At 39.3% G+C, this 26,530-nt stretch overlaps 1 protein-coding gene across 2 annotated transcripts in view; it reads left to right on the top strand.

Moving 5' to 3' along the window:
- The first annotated feature begins 3 nt into the window (after positions 1–3).
- Positions 4–26,530, top strand: part of LOC138958245 (prolyl 4-hydroxylase subunit alpha-1-like) — a 40,314-nt gene continuing 13,787 nt past the window's right edge. Inside the window, exons 1-11 of one of the 2 annotated variants that reach the window (XM_070329358.1) lie at positions 4–509; positions 7,086–7,240; positions 9,608–9,769; positions 11,468–11,631; positions 16,384–16,435; positions 16,850–17,028; positions 17,820–17,993; positions 18,594–18,664; positions 22,084–22,183; positions 24,149–24,202; positions 25,144–25,209. In XM_070329358.1, coding sequence (XP_070185459.1) covers positions 325–509; positions 7,086–7,240; positions 9,608–9,769; positions 11,468–11,631; positions 16,384–16,435; positions 16,850–17,028; positions 17,820–17,993; positions 18,594–18,664; positions 22,084–22,183; positions 24,149–24,202; positions 25,144–25,209 — 1,362 coding nt within the window. In that variant the 5' untranslated portion in view covers positions 4–324. Of the gene's footprint in view, positions 510–7,085; positions 7,241–9,607; positions 9,770–11,467; positions 11,632–14,873; positions 15,050–16,383; positions 16,436–16,849; positions 17,029–17,819; positions 17,994–18,593; positions 18,665–22,083; positions 22,184–24,148; positions 24,203–25,143; positions 25,210–26,530 lie in introns of both variants that reach the window. The other variant, XM_070329357.1, reaches the window with a different exon arrangement.

Genomic DNA, 26,530 nt, shown 5'->3' on the forward strand with positions numbered 1-26,530 from the left:
AATACAGAGAACTCTGTGTGCCCCGTTTCCCCCATCCAAGCCCCTCACTGTTTCCGAAAGACATCGCAGGCACAAATTCCGGACGAAACCCTCATCTCGTCACGTAGGCACCTTCTGACACGTTGAACCTTTCTCTTTGATGCAGTAGCGGTACCACTTTGGAAGCAACCGGCATTAATCCGTACCACCATCGTTCCCATCGGAGGTGGACCCGAACTTTTCAGCTGTGTAGAACAAAACTTGAGCAGACGATAGTCTTCTCAAGTGCGAAGAAGCTGACTTCGCGAAACTTTTGAGTGTTGACTTTCAGCGGATTCAGATTTTATGATGCCACTGCCAGAACTGTTCTGGAACTTCTTGGTTCTTGCCTGCGTGGCGGTTTATGTGAAGGCCGAAGTGTTCACATCGATGGCCCATCTAGAAGCGACTTTGTATGCTGAGAGAGACATTGGTCTGACACTTAGGAAGCATGTCCAGAAAGAGAGGGAGAGACTGAACAAGCTGGAAAAGTGAGTTAGCGTTGATCGAATTAATGGTGTTTATGCAAGGTTGCATAAGACATAACTAGCATGTGTGCAGATGCAAAGCCGATGGTTCACATGTACCCCCATGATAATACAGTTGACTTTCTGTATGTTCTGGTAGTTTACAAACACTGACATAAACATGCACTGCAGTGCCGAGTTTGTATGCCAAGAGAAGTATAAATTGACTAGCACATGTCATAGTTTTGCATGAATCTGATAAGATTTTGATTAAATTCATTCCGATAAGATTTGTATAACTTTTTATTCAATTCAGCGTGATAAGATTTTTTTTAATTGAATTCACTTATTCAGCCTGATAAGATTTTTTAAATTGAATCCAGCAAGACTATAACTGCGTTAGAAACATTGTTTTTCTAACAGAGATGCACCTTTGTAAAAATGAATCGCTGATAATGAGAAAGTGCACCAATAACACCTTTAGGAATCTAGCTGTGCGACAAAGAAAGAAATTAGTATTGGATGGCATAAGTACGATGATTGAAAATAATAAAATGATATTGAGCATGCTAAGACGGACCTAAACAAATTTACCAAATGAGGTGATCGAGACGCTAATAAGGCAGCACGCTTCAGATCAAGGCGTATGAAATGTTGCTTCCAGTCGCTACAAGTACAACTATACTACTGCAGCTAATAAATGCTTCTGGGAAGAAAGTTGATGCTGGAACTGTCCTGATAAAATAAAAAATTAAAATAAAACTGGATGAGAATAGACGATTTTAGGAAATAACTCTTTCGGGTTTGTATGTGTGTGGAAGAGTGGCATTTTCTTGCAAAAGCTCTGACAAACTAAGGAGTGGAGTGTCAGAAACACGTGGACCGGAACACATGTTTCCGACATACTCCTCGCTTGTGATTGGTCCCTCCTTTGTTACATTTAGTCAAGTTTTGACTAAATGTTTTAACATAGAGCGGGAATCGAGACGAGGGTCGTGGTGTATGTGTGTGTGTCTGTCTGCGTGTGTGTGTGTGTAGAGCGATTCAGAGTAAACTACTGGACCGATCTTTATGAAATTTGACATGAGAGTTCCTGGGTATGATATCCCCAGACGTTTTTTTCATTTTTTCGATAAATTATGTCTTTTATGACGTCATATCCGGCTTTTTGTCACACCCTCAATCTTTAATCAAATTGATTGAAATTTTGGCCAAGCAATCTTCGACGAAGGCCGGACTTCGGTATTGCATTTTAGCATGGAGGCTTACAAATTAATTAATGATTTTGGTCATTAAAAATCTGAAAATTATAATTAAAATTATTTTTTGAGTCACTTGAGAAAAAGTGACTCTATGTAATCGGTCAGTGTTAGTCTGTCCGGCCCCGGCCATCCGGCCGGCTGGCCGTCCGTAGACACCACCTTAACGTTGGACTTTTCTCGGAAACTATCAAAGCGATCGGGCTCATATTTTGTTTAGTCGTGACCTCCAATGACCTCTACACTTTAACGATGGTTTCGTTGACCTTTTACCTTTTTCAAGGTCACAGGTCAGCGTCAAAGGAAAAATTAGACATTCAGTGATGTACATTTTTCTAGCAGCCTTTAGGACAATTGTCCTGAAGACTGAAAATCAATAGGACACAGTGTCCTGAGATTGCAATTTCAATAGGACAAAAACACGACTAGGGCGCGTAATATAAGCGTTCGCTTGAGTTCGTGTCCCTATTGTTTATCGTTGTATTGTTGTACCATGTTTGATTTAATAAAACATTGTTTAAACCAAAAACACGACTCGTAAAACCGCATTTAAAAAGGTTTTTCATTTTAAATTCTTCCACCTTCCGCGACTGTCATGACTAGATACTCAAAGGATTGAATCACATTTCAAAGTTATTTGAACAGTTGTCGGTTTTTTTTCACTGCCCATCTGTCGACAATGTTTTTCAGGTAGGCATCTGACCGTTCTGCGGGTCCCTCAAGTTTTGCTTTCAGGATCATGTCCTGGGTTTGACACACAATCGGTTTCTTCGAGCCGTACACACCAAGTTCTGTGCACTGAATCCTCTCTTAACGATTTATTGCTGAGCCAATGAATGCACTCGAGGCACCATATGGGTTCGGTTTTCTTTTTTTCTTCTTGATCCAACTTGAGGATAAATTAATTCAAAGAATCAGATCCCATATGGTGCCTCGTTCACTCAACAAACTGGTCACACGCAGTGCATACTTTCGCTTGGCAAAACCGAAACCAGCTTTCCTCACGCAGTGTTTACTTTCGCTTGGCAAACCCGAAACAAGCTTTCCTCTTGAAAATTGAACAGTCCGCATGTCCGCTTCATTGTCAAAAACGATCGGACCCTTGACCACTTCTTCTGTAGGTTAATCGGACCTGTGTCCTGCTGGGGTTAAAGCTATAGGTCCTGGGGAAATTGGATCGGTCAGAGACCGGAGACCGACTAAAATGTGCATCACTGGACATTTTATATCTTTGACAAAGTTCATCGGATGTGATTGAAACTTTGTAGGATTATTCTTTACATCAAAGTATTTACATCTGTAGCCTTTTACGAACGTTATCAGAAAAACAAGGGAGATAACTAGCCTTTTCTGTTCGGCAACACACAACTTAACGTTGGGCTTTTCTCGGAAACTATAAAAGTGACCGGGCTCAAATTTTATGTGAACGTGACTCATTGTGTTGTGAATAGCAATTTCTTCCTGTCCATCTGATGCCTCATATAATATTCAGAACTGCGAAAGTGACTCGATCGAGCGTTTGCTCTTCTTGTTTATAAAACGATCCAAAAATAATGTCAACTTATTCTTCATCATTTTCTGATTCCAAAAACATATAAATATGTTATATTCGGATTGAAAACAAGCTCTGAAAATTAAAAATTATATAAAAATTATGATTAAAATTAAATTTCCGAAATCGTTTTAAAAACTATTTCATCCTATTCCTTGTCGGTTCCTGATTCCAAAAACATGTATAGATATGATATGTTTGGATTAAAAACACGCTTAGAAAGTTAAAACGAAGAGAGGTACAGTAAAGCATGCTATGAAGCACAGCGCAAACCTACCGCGCCAAACAGGCTCGTCACTTTCACTGCCTTTTGCACTAGCGGCGGACTACGTTCAGTTTCATTCTGTGAGTTCCACAGCTTGACTAAATATAGTAATTTCGCCTTACGCGACTTGTTTGTCAGAGCTTTTGCAAGAAAAGGTCACTCTCCAACAACCCATACAAACCCGACAGAGTTATTTTCGAAATTTGTCTATTGGGTATTGTTCTACCCCGGTATATCAAACTATGTATGCATGTCTCCCTCAAGTGTTTATTTTATTTTATTTATTAATTGATGTATTTTGTTAGGACTGGTCTTTATGGTAAACAAGACTAGCATAATAAGTAATAGATATTGATCTATCATTAAACAATTAAGAAATTAACCCCTCCCCGCAAAAAACCCACCAAAAAAACCTCATGAAAACTGAAAAAGTATAAACGATACAGTTGTGTATTTAATCCTTATTCACACTTCACTTAGTTTCACCTTGGCTTGAATGACGACAAAATGGATTGTCTGACTCAGTGACTGACAGTGACACTAATGTTTTTGCTTTATTTTTGAAAGCCTGTTTTTAAAGGCATACACTTCAAAAGTATAGCCATTCTAATGAACTATCATATAAAATGCTCACCAGGCATTCAGAAACATTTTTGTCAGCAGCTAGAATTATGAAATTGCAATTCCACAAGAAGCATAGCCCTTCTAGTTCTACCCCTGCAATAAAAGGAACAACATATTATGAAGTTTATAGCTACTGAAAGGTGGTGTGGTAAATTGGGCGCTCAACGTAAGCGCTGATTAAAATATGCAGGTCAAATTGTGCACATTTTCAATGATTTTATTGAAACTGCTTTTGAAGAGTAGTTTGAATTATTAATCATCAAGAATGTTACTTTTGTTAGAGTGAAGTGAGAATCAGCTACCACTAACAGTAATAGGGATTTTATTGCGCAATTATTAAATTCACAAAACACAATGTGGCCTGTAAATTGTAAAATGCATAAACTGAAAGTGACAAGAAACACCCCCTAGAAATGTTGGGGGGGGGGGGGGGGGGGTATTGCAGATTCCTCTTCAAAGAATTTACAGTACACAGTATGTATTATCTTTCCCAAATGAACAGTTTTAATATATGTTTTCCTGTTCTGTGTATAGTCCTTATTCCAATGAATGGAATTTGATTGTCTGTGACATTTCTGTTGATCTGGTCTTATGAACAGTTATGTGCAGACCAACATCATGAACATGATTGTGTGCGAAAATGAGGGTGACAGATGTGATAATAGCCAGTCAGTTTGCTGTCAGTTGACATGACATTTGGATGAATAGAAAAGAGTTCAGCAATAGAATTATTAGACCCATGCAGTCAGCAGTGCCTACTGATAGTTCTGAAAAGATTTCTTTGTTATTTTATCTTTGCATTTTTAATTGAAAATTATATTAATTTTTTTGTAATGTAAGTAACGTAAGTGTAACCGAGTGTCGGAATTTGACAGGGAGATTACTGCGTCACCCTCAACATAAATAAAGTTTTTATTGTCAACTGACTAGTTTTCTACTCTGCAAATCTGTTGTGTCTGTGTCCATAAAGTGTACACGCTGGTGCAGTAGGTAGGACAATGAGATTAGTATTATTTTAACACTAGCAAAGGCAACAGCTGTCCCACATGAGTATCAGAATCAGTATCACAGTGGTCAGTAATGAATGTGATGTTATTTTCGTTTGGGTGTTGTACACACAGAGAGCCTAGTGCGCCTTTTCAGGCTTTGGTTTTGCCTCTAACTTTTCTCCGTGCTCTGTTCTGTTTCTTTTCTTTCCCAACTAAACCACTCACCTGTTTGTGAGTTGGTTTTTTTTACTGTTTTTTTATGTTTATTCTGATGCATTATTTATTGATGATCTGTGATAATGACGAGTCAATCATATTAAAACTAGAGAGAGAGAAGAAAGAGAAAAAGATTTGATTACTCAAAGAAATGCCAGTCAGTTTGTTTTCATGGCTAGTGGCCATTTGTATAATTAGAACATGATAAAATCAATCCCAATGGTTGCATTTTAGAGACAAATTTCCTATTCCATCACCTACACTCATAGCTGCAGGGTGAGCTGGCAATTTTCCAATTCCCTTTCCTAAAAAGCAGACAGTAATATTATCCCTTTCTTCCTGACTACAAAACAGCCCACTAGCTTCTAGTCTAATCACAGGCAGGCCTTTAATAAGTCTCATGTACCAGGCCCCCAACCTCTATTAGAGAGGTTGACAGGAAATGATGGCTTCGGGACAGCCATAGGATCGCTGCCTTGCATCATTTGCGGTAGTGAATCAGCCCTAAGCGGCAGTAACAGGTAATGAATTATCGTGTGCTGATGGATCACTTTCTCCGCTGCCAGAGTGATTGAATATTGATCCACACAGTTGACCCACCAGCAGGAAGGCTAATTGTCTTGTTAGCTGTGAAGCTAACGTAAACCGCACAGCATGGGAATAAAAGCTATTTAACACTGATGGAATGTGATGTTTTGCTAGTTTTCTGGGAGGATATTTTTAGCTGACAATAGGCTAGATATTGGACTGAAGTTGATTGGTGCGTGGCTGTGTTGGTGAATAAGTGTGTGTTCAGTTTGTGTGTGTAATAATTCTGTCATATATATATATATATATATGTGAGAGAGTTTGTGGCACCTTCCCCATTGTAGTCTTTGTACATCCCTCATCCTTATGCCATATCCCCCAAAGCTGTCAACAGTAAATTCACCAAAGCAGCTTTGTCATGCTCATCCACACACTAGTAGTAGTAGCCACCACTGAAACAATCAAATTTTCACTCAGTTTGGACCAAGTATACATGTGCACACTCTTCCCTCTTCCGACTCCCTCAAAGTAAAACAAAGGAAGAAGTTGTCACATATTCCTTCCACCAGGTTAGGTACTAAGCATCTAACTAAAAAAAACAACATCTGGAAGGGGGGCGAAAGTTCCAGCCAAACAAAAGAATCTGATTTACATTTTCCTGGCAGAGAAAACCCCCAGAACAGAACCAGTTTGCATTCATCACTTCAAGAGCACTGCCACGAAGCTGTGGCTACTTGAGGCCAACAGAAAACCATGTGCCGGTCCTTGTTTATGCAAGGATATAAACATTTTTTGCATAAGTTGCATTTTTGTCTGGTCATCCTTGAAGCTAATAGTGGAGAATGCTGCAACATAGGGCAGACCATATTTATAGTATTAATGATAAAACACATTTTTACAGAAATTAAACACTTGTGATATGGAACCCTTGGCCTAAATTACCTCAGGCAAATTATCTCAAGCTCCTGGTGTTCGGCTGATTGCACGTGCATCTATTGATGAAGTCCAACGAAAGTTACCTGCAGTTGGGGTTCAGATTCCACACAATCAAAGACAAGACACTGCATTGTTTATTTATTTGGAGAAAGAATAATTTTAGTCTGTGATATAATTTTCTTTACAAAAAATACCTTTCTGGACTTAATTACTTTTTTCTTTTTTTTTCAGGCTGGCGGGAGATTATGAACAACACAGCAGAAAGGCATTGGCTGATCCAAACTACTACCTGGGCAATCCTGTGAATGCTTTCCTTTTGATCAAACGATTTACACTGGACTGGGACAAAGAGGTGTTGCCTATACTGGGTAACAACTCTTGGCAAGGTGAGAAATTATAAAGTACATGTACCTGTGTTTTGTGAATTTGATGAATAATTATTTACTTCTAATTCTCAAGTTAAAAATACCCAGGTGTACCGTTCAGATTTACTTAAAAAAGAGAAGAGTCATTTTAGGTGTAGTGTGTGATACTAAGGCCTAAAAAAAAAATAGGTGTGGTTACGGTAACCCAACCTACCCTATTTTTAGGGGCCGATCCTATAACTTTTTATTACATTTGTCACAACAACAAAAAACGAGTGCAAAAAACGCAATGAAAGCGAAAGCGCCCGAGTCGCACACTTATTTCCCTGTCAAGTAGGTTTAATTTGTACACATTAGAAAAAAAAGTTTTAAAAAAAAAGTGATTGCCTACCTACCTACCCTATTTTTTTGGCTATGTTACCGTAACCACACCTATTTTTTTTTTGGCCTAAGGAACTACATGTATAGCCACCGGCACGGTTGGCCTTGTGGTAAGGCGTCCGCCCCGTGATCGGGAGGTCGTGGGTTCGAACCCTGGCCGGGTCATACCTAAGACTTTAAAATTGGCAATCTAGTGGCTGCTCCGCCTGGCATTATGGGGTTAGTGCTAGGACTGGTTGGTCCGGTGTCAGAATAATGTGACTGGGTGAGACATGAAGCCTGTGCTGCGACTTCTGTCTTGTGTGTGGCGCACGTTATATGTCAAAGCAGCACCGCCCTGATATGGCCCTTTGTGATCGGCTGGGCGTTAAGCAAACAAACAAACAAACATGTATAGCCCTCAGTTTATTTTAAGGATTTCACTAAAGGCAGTTAAAAACTCATGAACTCAGGCTTGTTCCCGGTTAATTCATATCATCATGTTTCCTTCCATCCCCTTTGAAGCCAAAGACCCCCCGCGGGTTAGGGGGAGTCCCATATTGGTTGGGACGAGAAAGAATTTACCCGATGCTCCCCAGCATGTCGTAAGAGGCGACTAACGGATTCTGTTTCTCCTTTTACCCTTGTTAAGTGTTTCTTGTGTAGAATATAGTCAATTTTTGTAAAGATTTTAGTCAAGCAGTATGTAAGAAATGTTAAGTCCTTTGTACTGGAAACTTGCATTCTCCCAGTAAGGTAATATATATTGTACTACGTTGCAAGCCCCTGGAGCAAATTTTTGATTAGTGCTTTTGTGAACAAGAAACAATTAACAAGTGGCTCTATCCCATCTCCCATCTCCCCCCTTCCCCCGTCGCGATATAACCTTCGTGGTTGAAAACGACGTAAAACACCAAATAAAGAAAGAAAGAAAGAAGCCAGAGATGGTGAATAGAGCAGTTGTTTTCTTTTTTCTTTTTTTTGAACTCACCTGTATGTCCTGTCAGCATGAAAGACGTGAAATTGTGACATGTTTCAGAAAATTCTTGCTGCATTTTAAGCTATTCCCAGTACAGGTTTATGTTTTTGAGACTCGAGCAGTTCACAATAGCTGAGATAACTTTTAGATCATCAGAATGTCAAAGGTACAAAAAGTCATGTGGTGTGTAGGTCAGGTTGCAGCAGAATGCAAAAGCTTTAGACTTTGAAGATCTCGTAATAGGATGCTTTTAGAAGGTGGGAAACTGAGAGCTTTAGAAGCCTTATGATCATGCTGAAAGCAATTTGTTGGACAACTTCAGGAGCCTGCTAGAAATGGTGTGTGTGTGTGTGTGTTTGTGTGCATGAGGAGCCTGCAAATCTGCAAATGTGTGTGTGTGTGTGTGACAGCGAGTATCTGTAGTCCACATGTGGCTGCAGATGTTATGTTTTACAGTTTAACAAGGTGTTTGTTTCATGCATCCATGTACTTCCATGTGCATGTACTGACACTGTTTGCTCAACTCATGCTACACGTTACAACAAGAAATGATAACTTTTCTTTCTTTTTATATTTGCATTTATATGTTATTAATGCTATGACCATCAAACAACATCATGTTAGTATAAAAAGAACAAAAAACAGGTCACGTATATATTCATTAACTGTTTGTTGTCATTTTTAATTTTTTTAATTTTCATTACTTATTATCCCATCGCTGGGAAATATGGGGAGTGATAAGGTGTCTTTGGTGTGATCAGCCACCTACACTTATGGCAGATGGGTTGACTTTAGGTCTTTCACATGCCACAGTGGGGACCAGGGGATGGGGGATGGATATATCGTCTCTGAGTATGCACATTATATTAAACATTGTCAGCCCGGCCCGACTTCAAACCTATGACCTGAGAAGTCCAGTAGTCCAATCTAACTGAGCTGCCGGTTTATTTTTTTGCAAACAAGAAATGAACCATAGCCGACTAACTTTCTTGTGCTTTTCTCAAAGTACCTGTCTCTATCACAGTAATATAAATCTTGTTTGTTTTCAGATCTAAATGAAGAATTGCAGTACGCCAGGCAAGATCTGCCAAACTACGAAGATTTGAGTGGTGCAGCCACTGCGTTGATGCGTCTACAGGACACATATCATCTGGACACCACACAAATTGCTCACGGCAACTTGGGAGGGGTCTCATCGTCAACCTTGTCAGGTATAGACTAGCTTAAACAACTTTATTATCTCAGATGAGAAGTTTATATGTGGTGCATATATCACAATGTTAAATAACATAAATAAAAATGTAACTTGTGAAAACGAGAATAGTTTCACTTATATTTGACAGTTGGTGCTGTATCATGTGATGTTAGGTATCTTTTCCTTGGTTTTTAACTGTAGAAAGATGGGCTTTGCATTTTATGGAGGTACCCTGGCATGATATGAGACTAATAAGGATGATAGCTTCTGTGACAAATAAGAAATAAAAGTGTACACAGTTCACTGTACTTGAACAAATAAAAAAATGCATTTGAAATGTAATAAATTGTGTTGTTTTATTTTTGGTTAATTTGTTAACCTGATTCACCTTATCACATAATCAGGTGTTAAGATGTGCAAATGTGCCTGATTAAAAAAAGCTATATGAAGTAGATGCAGCTACAGCAGAATTTTATGTTAAAACGGAAAAAAAGAATAAAAGGATCTGCAACAATATTAGTTGGCTCATCCTTTGTGTGTTAGAAGTGTTTTGCAATTTAAGCTTGTTATGCATTCTATCTGATGGCCTTTTTGCCCAGAGTAACACTGTAGTGTTATTTTACTTTGGATCATTGTTCTGAACATTGCATTTTAACTGTCCTATAAAGATCACATCTAAGCATTATACACCTTGAGTATTATGCTGTGTGTGTTGTTGTTTTTTGTTTTTGTTGCTTCAAATCTTGCTGACATAAAGCATTCCTAGTCATGAAATATTGACTTCACTGTAGTTACAGTATGTATGGATGGTTTTTATCTCTTCATGTTTTTTGAGTTGTAATTGATTAAAGGCACATTCCTTCCCTTGTAGGTAATTCCTAAGTGTCTTTTTAAGATATTAATTCACACACAAATTCTAACTCGATCTGTACAATCAATCAATCAATATGAGGCTTATATCGCGCGTATTCCGTGGGTACAGTTCTAAGCGCAGGGATTTATTTTTTATCTTATTTTTATTTTATTGTATTTTATGCAATTTATATCGCGCACATGTTCAAGGCGCAGGGATTTATTTATGCCGTGTGAGATGCAATTTTTTTTACACAATACATCACGCATTCACATCGGCCAGCAGATCGTAGCCATTTCGGCGCATATCCTACAGGAAGCAGTCAGGGTGTTTATTTTTTGTTTGTGTCCAAGTGGATCAGTGAGGCATCTTATTCCATGTCCAAGCCTTGCCTGGCCAGATCTGAGATGGTGAGGAGAACTATTTTCATGGGAAGGAGTGTGCCTTTAAGATAACTGTCCTTGGGTCAATAGACAAATTCCAAAAATAACTGTCGGGTTTGTATTGGTTGTGGGAGAGTGACCTTTTCTTGCAAAACCTCCGACAAACAAAGGATGGACCAATCACTAGCGAGAGGTCTGTCGGAAGCATGTGCTCCGGTCCAATGTGTTTTCGGCAGACCCCTCGCTATAGTGAATGGTCCATGCTTTGTTTGTCGGAGGTTTTGCAAGAAAAGGTCACTCTTCCACAGCACCTACAAACCCTGAGGAGTTATTTCCAAAAATCGTCTATTCTGTCAAGGGACATGCAAGCTAAGCTTGAAAGAAAGTTGTTTGAGAGTGATTTGATCCCTTAGAGTTAGCCTTGCTGCCCTGCATGGTAGCTGCAAATAATCGCATGCCTCCCTCCTGGCTTCTTCAGATGATGAGTGTTTTGAGCTGGGTAGGCTGTCGTATAACGAAGACGACTTCTACCACACCGCATTATGGATGGAGGAAGCAATGGACCGGCTTGGAAAAGATGAAGACGAAGAGCAGGAGAAACGTGCTGAGCTGCTTGACTATTTGTCTTTCTCCTATTATAAGGTACCGGTATCTAGATTAGGCTATGAAGGTATATATATTCGCTGGTCATCCGTTTACTTTCTGTGTTTTTTATTTATTCTTCTTCATTTTTTACTAATTCCCATTGCACCTTGACATTGTAACCACCTCTTTTGTCCCCCAGCTCTTATCCATCCTACTCCATCCACCCTACCCCACCCCCAGCTTCCGAAACCTTTTTCTTTTATCCGCATACAGGAGCCAAGTTGCCTTATCCTGTTTTATATTTTTGTTTTTAACTCCCTTGTTTCCATAGAAACACTGAGGCAAGCCTACAATTACGTGTAGTCAATGCCTCTATGTTTCTATGGACAAACAAGGGAAATCACTCATACGAAATGAACATATATTTGGCCATATAAGAAACCTATAAGTTTCTTATAAGAAACATGTAAGTTTCATATATATGACAAGTAAAAAGTTGTTTATGTCAGTTATAGGAATAGGTTTCTTATGAGTTTCTTATATGAAAAAGACCCCAATTCATATATTTCCGGCATTTGTCTATTTGACAAAACAGTGTTTAGGCATTCTGATAATCATCGGTCCACGCTATCGCTCATGTCTCTCTGACAGGATGGATAATTGCTACGCGGAGTACAGGGAAAGAAAGTGGCTAAAAGCCGAAATCTATCAAAACAAGAATACAGAGTTATCTCCCATATGTTTTTCGCTTATGTTCCTGAAAAAGACGAACGTGATTGTAGAATGGCCGACTTCGACAGTGATCTCCGTTCTGTTCTTCACAGTTATAATAAAGACATCGTTCTAAGGTCAAAACAAGTTGAAATTTTGAGACTGCTGTGGGAAGGAGACCGTGATATTGTTGCATCACTCCCAACTGGTTACGGAAAAAAGTTTTGTCCGCTCCGTAGCCATTTTGTTATGATCACATGACAAAGTTCATTATCAAGTGACACTTTTGCCATATTTAGAGTTGTTTGCACAGTAAATACATCCGCGAAAGATAGCTCGCTTGAAACTGTCTTACATAACAATTCCTTTGTAATTTAAAAATTACACAACACCATGAAAAATCATTATCCACGATCGCGAATCTGCTTATATCAATAACACATTACGAAAAGCTCTAAATATGTAAAGACAAAAAAATCAATTTCCTCTTCAGAGAAGGAAAACCAAGGCATCCTGTCAGGGATAAATGCGACCCGACGGGAAGTAGCTCATTTTACGTGAGTTCAGGATGAGTGTTTAGATTGATAGAGCGACTGTCCCTCTTGCCAGCTCTGGTCAAACTGTGGTAAAAAAAACAGATGGCAGATCCCCTCTCATGTGGGACAAATAGATAAGTACCAGAAGAAACTAATGTGGCAGTATTGCGTGCATGGTTAACACTGGAAATGAAACCAACAGCCACCATGATTTTGATGCGAAGGCCTCATTGCAAAATATTTATACCTACATACTGCTTTGAAGTTTTTCTAACATTGAAAACCACAAAAGATGCATTGTCAGATGGAATCTACAGACTGCACAAGTATCCTTAGAATTTCAGGAACCTTCTGATATCCTCAACTGTTTAAGACTAAGTGATGAAAATCTACTTCAACTTTCTGCAATGTGAATCTGTTCAACCTGATGTGTGAGCATTTTGGGTTTGTCATCTGCATCGTCATGTGCTTAATAAATAATACGCATGCAGCTAAATAACACTTCCCCAAATTAAATTGAGGTTCCTCAGTGTTTTGTGAAAGGCTGTGGGCAATCATAAGCTGTCTGCATGATGTCTGAGCTTGGAGAAATGTGCCATCAGCACAGAAATGACAAACATATGCAGCTGTTATATTCTCATGAAACAAACACAGTTTATTAAAAAAAATGGATTCCATATAAACAGCTAGTAATGGTTGGATAAAGACAGGTGATGTATATTATTACAATAGTCAACGTATTCCACTGATTTTCGGGACGTGCTCTGAAAATGTACCAAGTACAATGTAACTGAATATATTGTGTTCAACTCTGTCATTGCTGTGATGTATCAGTAACGATGCTTTTTAATTTGTCATTGTAAATCTGTGCTTGCCTGAATAAAAAATTGTTAAAGAAAAAATATGCAGCTGTTAACCTTTACAGCTCCAACTCGCAATGTAGCAACAGCATGTACATCACAGCTTTGGCGTCACTGAAGTATTTTTTTTACAAAAGAAGAAATGACTTTTCAGCTTTTATCAAACTAAACAAAAAGCAACAGAAAAGCGAGTCAGTTCTTCAAGTTTACTCAGGACTTCCAATTGTTCATAAGATAGAAGCTAGCAGTTGAAGAGTGAAGCAAAGATTTTGTGGGCCTGGTAGCTACAGTAAAAAGACCTCTAAAATTCTAGAGGTAAATGGATGTGACTGAAAGGGTTAAAGAGAATGGCTCTGAAACGACGGGCGCTGTGGCGTGGTGGTAAGACGTCGGCCTCTTAATCGGGAGGTTGTGAGTTCGAATCCCGGTCGCTGCCGCCTGGTGGGTTAAGAGTGGAGATTTTTCCGATCTCCCAGGTCAACTTATGTACAGACCTGCTGGTGACTTAACCCCCTTCGTGTGTACACGCAAGCACAAGACCAAGTGCGCACGGAAAAGATCCTGTAATCCATGTCAGAGTTCGGTGGGTTATAGAAACACGAAAATACCCAGCATGCCTCCCCCGAAATCGGCTTATGGCTGCCTGAATGGCAGGGTAAAAACGGTCATACACGTAAAAATCCACTCATGCTGAAAACATGAGTGAACGTGGGAGTCTAAGCCCATGAACGAAGAAGAAGAGGAGGAGAAGGCTCTGAAACAATGCATGTTGATAAATAGTTGTGCTGGAGACCGCCAGCATGAACACATTAGCTTTGCATAAAGAATGGTCGTCAGCATGAATATGACAAAGACTTGCAGCAGTGAAGCAGAACTCCTCTATGTCTAAAGCTGTTGTGCGTCTGGGTGAAAAGCTTTGTTTGAAAACCTGCACCCGCCTTGCAGAAGGATTGGCTTGAGCATGAATCCTTCAGCGGCTCTGTACTAAGTCGTTCGGGGACCTCTGTAAAGTTCTATAGGATTTAGACTAATATGGAGAATGCCTCTTGAATGGGAATGCTGTCGAATAGCTGTACCCACATTTTGCCAGCATGGTTCTATCAGCCTTGCGGAACAACTCAGCACGAGCATGAAGTCTTTGAAGACTTTACACCCAGATCTCTCAATCTCTGTATGCTAAATGCTCTAACAGTTGATGAGTGTTTTCTGCTGGGCCGCCTGTCGTACAATGACAAGGATCTGTACCACACCATTCTGTGGATGCAAGAGGCACTGGATATAGACAGAGCCGCTCCCTACAACCCTGGGAATCGAACTGCTGTAGAGCGAAAAGAAATTCTTGACTATCTCTCCTATGCCTTGGCTGTGGTGAGTTGGCGGGGTGTGATCTTTTTGACGCATGCGGAGACTGTGATGATGTTTCTGAATAAATGACATCATTATTCATGCGTTAAAATTAATTTCTTCTGTCTGTTCCATGCATGTTTGACAGATCAGGACAGTCATTATGAAAATAAAACTATCACTCACAGTAATGATTGAGTTTCTCAGTGAATATCGCAGAGGTGTATAACTCCTTCATGCTTATATCTGTCTGCCTCTCACTCTCTGTGTCTCTCTCAGTCTTTCTGTGAAATGTTGAAGCTATTGTGGGGATGAGGGCCGGGTTGTATGAGTCTGTGATGTATGTGCTGGTGCCCACCGCCTCAAGCTTAATGATTTGCCCCACAAAGATGAAAATCGTGTACATACTGTGGATATTCCAGAACTAGTATTCAGGAAACCCTTTTAGCGGCACTTGGCCACATGATTGTGCTATCTGCGCTGTAAGTTGCCATAACTGCCATTTATGACACTCAGTTGCACATGCGTACAGAGCAAGAAGCAAGGCAACAAACTTAATACTTAACGATGTTCTAACGTGGTCACTTGAAAAGCAGTACAAAAATCAGGATTTACAGCCCTATCATTATCAGTCAGTTAGCCGCTAAAGCCATGCTAGTTTTCATATACCGTTTATGAATACCTCCCCGGCAAAGTGATCATGAATCTCTCTTGTCCATCACCCATGTGTCCCCTTTACCCCGTTCCTGCCCTTTTCCACCCTGCCCCCCTCCAGCCACTCTCAATGTTCTTATTTCTCACCACTTTTTTTCTCTCCTTTAGCTCTTCAGAAATTCAAAGAGATAGACATTCTAAAATTCAGACTCAAAATACAAGAATGGTTAGTTATTGGAATGTTTAATTTTGTATACCCACAGGTCAAAAATTAAACGTTCAAATAACGAATCTTTTTTCTGTGGGCTCTGCTTCTTTGGGCACTCTGTGTCCAGTGTCCAGTTTTTCTTGTTCTTTGTTTAGTTTTGCTGTTCGGTGTTCGGTTAAATGGCTTTAGATTTAAAGGTAAAAGAAAGCTAGAGTTTTGAAGCTATAATGCTGTCTTTAAAAAATAACAGTTTTATAATGCTGTCTACTGGTTGCAACTTTTCATGAAGGAGGAAATGCATGGGCAAATAACCCATGAGCAGTTTTGAAAATTCAGTGAAGACAAAAGTGTTGATTTGTAATGAGTTTTTGTATCTGTTGCTCTGGTTTAAAGAGGTTTGTGAAGGTGTAGAGTGGTGTACATCGCTTTGGCTTTCCTTATTATTGACTGGTAACTGAGGTGGTTATTATAAAATGTTTGTTTTTGTTCTGAACAGCAAGGCTACACGAAACATGCACTTGTGCTGACCAAGGAGCTGCTCGCCATTGGTAAGTGTAGTATCAGAAGCCATCTCTTGGGTTTTTTGTTTGACTGTGTTTAGAAGGTTTTCAGTGACAGTAGTTATAATCATGATGTGACAGTGTGACGCAGTAGTCCCCCTTGTCACAGGCAGCTGCTAATTGTTCAAAAGCCTTGACTTCTTTCCTTCCTGTTTTGAATATAACCACAATACAGTGGACCCCAAGTTTAAGACACCCTCCCCCTCCCCCCACCTTTCAAGACCTACCTTTTTCAGATATTCTGTTGATAACGGTATAACCTTTGTAAATTCACCCCTATTTTAAGCCTCCCTCCTTCTTAATAGCCTACCTGGGCAGTGAAGGGGTTAATACCTGATTTTCTACGTTTTTTGGGGTCTTAAGGGGGGTTCCACTGTAACTCTTTGCTTTTGTGTTTACAAGATCCCAGTCACGAGCGTGCTTCCAACAACAAGCGTTACTTTGAGGACACGTTGCGAAAGCAGGGCGTTTCCATCACAGATTATCACGAGCGACCGTCCATCAAAAGACAGGTGGATGAATATCGTGAATCCCAGGAGTTCCAGACCTACGAAGCGATGTGCAGGGGTGAAGGCAAGCAGGTCAGTGTTCATATCGTTTTTTGTAATATTTCATTTTCATGACTTTATTGTCCCATGGCTAACAAATTCGGGTCGCTTCTTCCCAGTGGAAAGCTAGCAGCAACAGAGTCATACTACCCCGCCTCAAGCGCCTTACAATCTTAAATATAATCATCTTAATAACAGCAACGATACACAACATAACGCCTTAAATTAATCTTAAATATATTAATCTTAATAACAGCAACAATACACATTTAAAAACAAATAAACTTTAAACAAATGCAACACAATCACGTACACAATACACAATTCAAATGACTATCATTAACAACAATCTCAGATGTTCGCTACATATAATGATGGGACACTTTCCCACACGCACACACACACACACACACACACACACACACACACACACACACACACACACACACACAGGCATGTGCGGGCACAAACGCTCATTAGGGCAAAATACCAAAATGAAAAACCTTAAAATATGCCAGGCTGCAATTAAGAAAAAAATGTCATGTTAGTGTACCGTGGAACCTCCCGTATAAGACCTCGAAAAACCTGAGAAAATTAATATGGAGGGAGATTTATAATGGGGGTGAATTTACAGAGGTAATGAGCAGACAATCTGAGATAACCGGGTCTTAAAAGGGAGGGAGCCTTAAACTGGGGGTCTTAAAAGGGAGGGAGCCTTAAACTGGGGGGTCTTAAAAGGGAGGTTCCACTGTTCTCAGATTCTCAGGGAAAAAGAATGTGAAAACTGATTATTCATAAATGTAACTATGTGCATTTTTCTGCAGAAAGTGAAAGATGCAGATAAGCTGAGGTGTCGCTATATCCACAACAATGACCCCACGCTCCTGCTGCAACCGGTCAAGGAAGAACAGATGTCCTTTGACCCCTGGCTTGTCATATACCACGATGTGCTGTCCGATCGAGAAATGAACGACATCAAATTACTTGCTACACCAAAAGTAAGATTGGAACAAAAAAAAATTCTCGCAGTATTTTGATAAAATAATGTCTTTTGATGACTGATTTCCGGTGTTTTATGAAAGTTGAGGCTGCACTGTCACAACCTCATTTTTCAAACATTATTTGACTCAGTCAAGACAATTGGGTTGCTTGTCAGCTGAAAAGCATGAATTAGTTTCTTTGTTCATGAAAACTGTCAAATTTTTGCTAACATATTTAGAAGTGATTGCATTTCTTCTTTCTCATCTCCTGAATTCATACATTTATACATGTGTGTTGTGTTTGAATTGAAAACTAGCTAAAAAAAAAATCAAGAACGTTTTTTTTTACAAATTAGTTTAATTTTGCTTGTGTTACCAAGACAACGTGTCAGTGCTGTCTTTGGTTTCGGCCTGACTATGATTTACTAGTTTTTATGAAAAGAACTCAGTACGTTCATTTTCATTCTGTGAGGCCCACTGATTGCATGACTCGATGTATTGATTTAACTTTACGCGACTTTTTGATTCTTTGTTTTGCAATATTAGTAGTCTATCGGTTTTGGGTTTCACACACTGTTTGGTTTGGTTTCTTAATCTTTGCCCTCTGACCTTTGACAGTTGAACAGAGCAACAGTTCAAAACTCTAAGACAGGGGAGCTTGAAACTGCAAATTACAGAATTAGTAAAAGGTAAGTCGTTTTCATGGTTTTGCATTTTCTTCTTACTGGTGTGTGTGTACACGTGTGTGTGTGTGTGTTCATATGTTGTGCCGAATTAACGGAATTGCCCAATTCGCAGAATCGACAACTGCGTTTCGCCTAAAATGCGTAAAAGCTTCTATAATGGTCCCATTTCACAAAAGTGGCTGCCAATCTGTTACTTTCTGTGTCACCAGAACATAGAGCACTGTATGTTACTCTCTGTGTCACCAGAACATAGAGCACTGTATGTTACTCTCTGTGTCACCAGAACATAGAGCACTGTATGTTACTTTCTGTGTCACCAGAACATAGAGCACTGTATGTTACTCTCTGTGTCACCAGAACATAGAGCACTGTATGTTACTCTCTGTGTCACCAGAACATAGAGCACTGTATGTTACTTTCTGTGTCACCAGAACATAGAGCACTGTATGTTACTCTCTGTGTCACCAGAACATAGAGCACTGTATGTTACTCTCTGTGTCACCAGAACATAGAGCACTGTATGTTACTCTCTGTGTCACCAGAACATAGAGCACTGTATGTTACTCTCTGTGTCACCAGAACATAGAGCACTGTATGTTACTTTCTGTGTCACCAGAACATAGAGCACTGTATGTTACTCTCTGTGTCACCAGAACATAGAGCACTGTATGTTACTCTCTGTGTCACCAGAACATAGAGCACTGTATGTTACTCTCTGTGTCACCAGAACATAGAGCACTGTATGTTACTTTCTGTGTCACCAGAACATAGAGCACTGTATGTTACTCTCTGTGTCACCAGAACATAGAGCACTGTAGGTTACTCTCTGTGTCACCAGAACATAGAGCACTGTATGTTACTTTCTGTGTCACCAGAACATAGAGCACTGTATGTTACTTTCTGTGTCACCAGAACATAGAGCACTGTATGTTACTCTCTGTGTCACCAGAACATAGAGCACTGTTTGTTACTCTCTGTGTCACCAGAACATAGAGCACTGTATGTTACTTTCTGTGTCACCAGAACATAGAGCACTGTATGTTACTCTCTGTGTCACCAGAACATAGAGCACTGTATGTTACTTTCTGTGTCACCAGAACATAGAGCACTGTATGTTACTCTCTGTGTCACCAGAACAAAGAGCACTGTATGTTACTCTCTGTGTCACCAGAACATAGAGCACTGTATGTTACTCTCTGTGTCACCAGAACATAGAGCACTGTTTGTTACTCTCTGTGTCACCAGAACATAGAGCACTGTATGTTACTTTCTGTGTCACCAGAACATAGAGCACTGTATGTTACTTTCTGTGTCACCAGAACATAGAGCACTGTATGTTACTCTCTGTGTCACCAGAACATAGAGCACTGTATGTTACTTTCTGTGTCACCAGAACATAGAGCACTGTATGTTACTCTCTGTGTCACCAGAACATAGAGCACTGTATGTTACTCTCTGTGTCACCAGAACATAGAGCACTGTATGTAGAGGTTACATGCCGAGTCTCAGTGATTATTAAAAATAATGGTCGAAGTTAGCGGATCATGAAAAATGCGAGCTTCAGCGAGCTTTTTCATGACCGCGAACTGAGACCATTATTTTTAATAATCACTGAGACGAGGTGTGTAACCTCTTTATTCCTCCTTTCTTCAGTTATTCAAAGAAAACAGGAGTTTTTGTGCGAAAGTTTGATCGAATCCGAATCACTCAACCAGTCAACCTGCGCAGGCGATCGATTAATGCGCGGTTGTATAGTTCCGTGCAAATCATTCCATTCTGTTAACACTTCTTGTCAGTTTCCCTGTTTTAGACTAAAATCAAGTACACAGATATGCTGTTATTCTGCTGTGGCGGTAAAGGAAGATATTGTGTGTTCTGTTTATGTTTTAGTATAATGTTCTTTCGTCAAATGGGACTAGCAGACGAACTTTTGCACCCGTGTTCCAACGTTAATTACTGTATGAAGTTCAGTTTTCTGGGGAAAATAGTGTATGAAACCGCTTTATGTTGTTTAAATTGATGAGATGTGTGCATTTGGTTGCGTGTGATCTGTTTATAAAATGAAATATTGTTGAAAACTGACCGTCGGATTGCAGTCAGTGTTGTCGAAGAAACTGCGTTAAAAGAAGGGGAACTACTCTTGTCGGCTAGAGTATGAGTTACTTGCCTTGGGAATTTGCTTGTGATGAACGGTTTGTGCACGGCAGATCTAGATTCACAAAAAAACATAACTGATGGATTGTATATGGAGATTCATGTGTTCAGGCCTGTAGTTGTTAATTTAAATGCGGTATGTTTGTATTGTTTGCTCCAGAGATGTATATTTCGTACGTATAGAGCGTTCGGAACTTTTCAGTCGCAAAAGTAGTACCAAAACAGAACAGCTTCTCAACCCATTGCACTATCGAGGATTCAGGCTGTTGCTGGCTCGTTATTTGTTTGGTTGCTGGGTCATTATCGAAAAATAACTAGCTCTACAAGTTTACAGAGGTAAAGAAGCAGAGGGGGGAATAAGTTACTCTCTGTGTCACCAGAACATAGAGCACTGTTTGTTACTCTCTGTGTCACCAGAACATAGAGCACTGTATGTTACTCTCTGTGTCACCAGAACATAGAGCACTGTATGTTACTCTCTGTGTCACCAGAACATAGAGCACTGTAGGTTACTCTCTGTGTCACCAGAACATAGAGCACTGTATGTTACTCTCTGTGTCACCAGAACATAGAGCACTGTATGTTACTCTCTGTGTCACCAGAACATAGAGCACTGTATGTTACTTTCTGTGTCACCAGAACATAGAGCACTGTATGTTACTCTCTGTGTCACCAGAACATAGAGCACTGTATGTTACTTTCTGTGTCACCAGAACATAGAGCACTGTATGTTACTCTCTGTGTCACCAGAACATAGAGCACTGTATGTTACTTTCTGTGTCACCAGAACATAGAGCACTGTATGTTACTCTCTGTGTCACCAGAACATAGAGCACTGTATGTTACTTTCTGTGTCACCAGAACATAGAGCACTGTATGTTACTCTCTGTGTCACCAGAACATAGAGCACTGTATGTTACTTTCTGTGTCACCAGAACATAGAGCACTGTATTCGTGATCCTCAGGTCACGGGTTCGAATCTGGTCCGGTATGGACACAAGTCAACTTTATGTGAAGACTCAGTAACAGTATCCAAGTTCCACCCCGTGTCACCACAGTGGCATGCAAAAGATGTCGGTCATTCTGCCATAAGTTCAAGTGGTTGATTTCACCTAAACACGCACACACCTGGGTAGGGCGACTCTGTTACTGCTAGCTTTCCACCGGGAGGAAGCGACCTGAATTTCCCAGTGGTGGGATAATAATGTTATGAAAGGAAAATAAAATTACCCGGTGAATTATGTAAATCTATGTGTTTCGTTTTGCAGTGCTTGGCTGAAAGCAACAGACCACCCAACAGTTGCCAAAATCAACGACAGAATAGAGGCTGTCACAAAGCTGGAGTTAGATACTGCTGAAGAATTACAGGTTCAGCTTTTTTTCTTCTCATTATGCATTCTTAGAATAGCTGAATCAGGGAAACAACTCTAGTTTGTATGGGTTGTGAAAGAGTGAATACTCTTGCTTTTATTGAGGCAAACTTTTCCACATGTGGAGACACACCCCTCACTTGTGACTGGCCTATAACATGTCACGTGGGAAAGTTTGCCGCAAAAAAAAGCAAGCGTATTCACTCTTTCACAAGCCATACAAACCAGACAGTTATTTCCGAACATTGTCTATTACATGGGTGTTACTCTTCCAGCTTTTGCTGGATTTTCAGTTTTTGAAAAAATCTGAAGCCGGAAATTCCGGTTTTCCGGGTTTTCCAAAAAAAAAAAAAAAAAGCTTCGTTTCGCTAAGTTGAAATAACGAGCAGCGGTTCCAATCCGACTTTTGACACCGGTTCGCGTGCTTTCTCGGTTCGCTCCCTTGGATTTGCCGCCATCTTGCTTATTATGATTTGGTTTCGTCGGTGTCCAGAAACTTTCTTTCAAACTTGAGCATTTTGGACCCCTGCCTTTCAGGTTTTTTGATTTTTCCCAGTAACACCCATGCTATTAACAGCGACCCCATATATCTGTTATCTGTAATTTCTTGTTTTACAGGATTTTGAATAATATTTATACAAGAAAGGTTAGTTTTTGGAACGTTTAATCACGAACAACATGAAGCAGTCACTATTAGATTGAAATTTCAGAAGTTTGAATTGAAGTTTACAAACAACAGGTGAGTAAGTAGATCATCTATCAGAAACAAATGAAAGGGTCATAGAAGAGGTAAAACGTATTGCGTCATAATTTTCCAGTTTGTTCAGCTAGTTTCAGAGTGTAATCAAACTTCCGCAGATTTTGAAGACTGGCAGTCTACGTTAGAGCTTACTGTTATTGTAGGAGTTTCATATTTATGTCAGCGTTATTTGCTGTCTACTATTACCTGGCACATTTTTTATTGGCTACTTTTGCATTTAAACTAGCAACACTGAGACAGAGGATGAAAATGTCGCCGTTTTGCCCATATTTTTTACATTTAGTCAAGTTTTGACTAAATGTTTTAACATAGAGGGGGAATCGAAACGAGGGTCGTGGTGTATGTGTGTGTGTGCGTGCGTGTAGAGCGATTCAGACCAAACTACTGGACCGATCTTTATGAAATTGTACATGAGAGTTCCTGGGATTGATATCCCCGGATTTTTTTTTCATTTTTTTGATAAATGTCTTTGATGACGTCATATCCGGCTTTTCATGAAAGTTGAGGCGGCACTGTCACGCCCTTATTTTTCAACCAAATTGATTGAAATTTTGGTCAAGTAATCTTCGACGAAGCCCGGACTTCGGTATTGCATTTCAGCTTGGTGGCTTAAAAATTAATTAATGACTTTGGTCATTAAAAATCTGAAAATTGTAAAAAAAAAAAAAAAAAAAATTTTATAAAACGATCCAAATTTACGTTCATCATTTGCTGATTCCAAAAACATATAAATATGTTATATTTGGATTAAAAACAAGCTCTAAAAATTAAAAATATAAAAATTATTATCAAAATTAAATTGTCCAAATCAATTTAAAAACACTTTCATCTTATTCCTTGTCGGTTCCTGATTCCAAAAACATATAGATATGCTATGTTTGGATTAAAAACACGCTCAGAAAGTTAAAACGAAGAGAGGTACAGAAAAGCGTGCTATCCTTCTCAGCGCAACTACTACCCCGCTCTTCTTGTCAATTTCACTGCCTTTGCCGTGAGCGGTGGACTGACGATGCTACGAGTATATGGTCTTGCTGTGTTGCATTGCATTCAGTTTCATTCTGTGAGTTCGACAGCTACTTGACTAAATGTTGTATTTTCGCCTTACGCGACTTGTTCATCAATATTGTTGTTCGTAATTGAAATTGTTTTCTGTTAACACATGAACACAAATGTAAACATGTTTTTAATCTTTTCTATGTGCAGATTGCTAATTATGGTATGGGTGGTCATTATGAGCCTCATTTTGACTTCGCAAGGGTAAGATTTTTAGTTGCAGATTTGTGATGCTGATTTTATTAAATGTAGATATAATTTTAAAGCAGCCTTCATGTGAAATGATCGAACTTTGTATAATTAGGTTTGTTTTCATATGGTTGTTTATGTTTACATTTTTCTCTTAACTGGTATACATATTTTATGTTTGAATTTATATAAGCCATGTTTTTATTACATTTCATTATTTCTTTTAATATGCAGAAGTTTTATTTCAAGTGACATTTTGTGCATTTAATATAACAATTTATGATTTATTTTTATATTTTATGTTTTGGTTATTATTTTGTATTTCAGAACAGAAACAGTACTTTATTTGAATTACAAATGGGAAACCGCATTGCAACTTTTCTGATTTATGTAAGTTTTTTTATAATGTTATATTGAAGCTAAATGTCTTCTTTGCTTCAATCAATGCCCCTATAGGCCAAGGCATGCAATGAGACAGAAGACGCATGAAGTTTGTAGTGTCTTTTCAGACTTCTTGAGTAGAACCAGATTTCTTGACTAAAATCATATTTTGGGGGAACCTTCCTAAACGTAAGGCATCACCTACATTTGAGATTAAGTCACAGTCAGGCATAATTCTCCAAATATTAGTGAAGAAATAAAAAAGCAGACTTAATTTCTTTTGAAGATTGAATGAATCTTTGCAGAAAAAAAGCATGGCAAAAAGTTCAGATTCTGTCTAACGGGAAAAAAATGCTCTGACTCTGAATGGAGAAAAAATAGAAACCTAACAAAAATAGATCAAAAAACCAAAAAACAACCAACAGTGAAACAACACCATAAAAACAAGAGAAAGATGAAAGAAACGGTTTCTTCATGCTTGTTTTGTCTCTGTATATCAGTTCCTATCTCAAGTGCATGGCAATACCTGTACCCTGTGACTGTGGTTGACCATGTGTTTGTTTGGTCATCAATAGAAAGAGGAAAAAGACGCCTTCAAATCTCTGGGAACGGGCAACAGGATAGCCACGTTTTTGATCTATGTAAGTCTTGTACTTCGATTAACTGGAAGAAGCTTTGTAGCTCTCATCCTATTAGTTTAGATTTAACTTGCAAGTGTTGAGACTTTGTCAAGATCTAATTTGTGCTGATGTTTCTGATTCTGCATACACGTAGACTAGTTCTCATTTGCAAGTTCTTGAATATTTCTGCATGTAAATTAATACAAGTCACTTTCACTCTTTTTCTGGTATGGAAATTATTAAGCTACACTGGAAGACTTCATTTTCTTATACTTGACTTTTTTCACTGCTTATTAGTTATGTTGCACTTACAGATTATTTACATTGGTGATCAGGAGTCATGTCACTAGGGTTGACTGACCTCTAAAAAATTCAAGGTTATAGAATGCAATTTCTATCTAGAATGCAATTTCTATCTGAAGGATTGGTCATCCTAAATCCTTATGCTGCAGTAATCATTAACTAGTGTCTTTTTCTTTTTAGTGAGTCGGGCAGACAGTGGTAAAACTGGTGTATCTATATATATATACGACTTGTGTCTGTCTGTCTATCTGTGTGTGTGCGTGTTTGAGTGTTTGATCGCCATGCACGGCCAAAGTTCTCGATGGATCTGCTTCAAATTTGGTGTCCATATTCAGATACACCCGAAACAAAATCTGGTCGATGAGATATTTCAATACGTGCTCTCAGCGCGCAGCGCTGAACCGATTTTGGTTCCACCTCAGCTATTTTGGTTCCACCTCAGCTACCCGGGCCCCCATACCGACACACCAAAGCCAAAGTTCTCGGTGGATCTTTTTCAAATTTGGACACCGTATTCAGCTACACCCCGGACACAATATCATCGATGAGATATTTCAACACGTGCTCTCAGCGCGCAGCGCTGAACCGAATTTGGTTTTTGTGTTCATTTCACCATTATAAGTAACTCTTCCTTATCTTCTCATCTTCTCCATGTTTTCAGCGTTTACCTCCCTTCCTTCGTATGGTGCACTATAGTATCTTCGGATATTCCCGGCGTTCTGTTACTATTTTTAGAAGGTCACCGCAGTGTCCAGAACGTAAATTGGACCCGTAAATTATCCTCACTGTAAAAGTGCAAAGGTCGAATCAATTTATAGCCACGCGAAAAATACACTGTCATCTATCTCTCTATAGATACGGCTTCTCTGTGTTTGTGTGTGTGTGTGTGTGTGTGTGTGTGTGTGTGTGTGTATGTCTCTATGTGAGCAACACCTGTGCATTGTTCAGTTCTGTTTGTGATGTGGTCTGGCGGCTTTTGTGTAATTTTATGTACTGGCCTTCCTTTGAGAAGCCATAACAGTTCAAAAGGGCTTAGAGA

This window comes from Littorina saxatilis, linkage group LG2 (genome assembly GCF_037325665.1).
Source record: "Littorina saxatilis isolate snail1 linkage group LG2, US_GU_Lsax_2.0, whole genome shotgun sequence".
NCBI lineage: Eukaryota > Metazoa > Mollusca > Gastropoda > Littorinimorpha > Littorinidae > Littorina > Littorina saxatilis.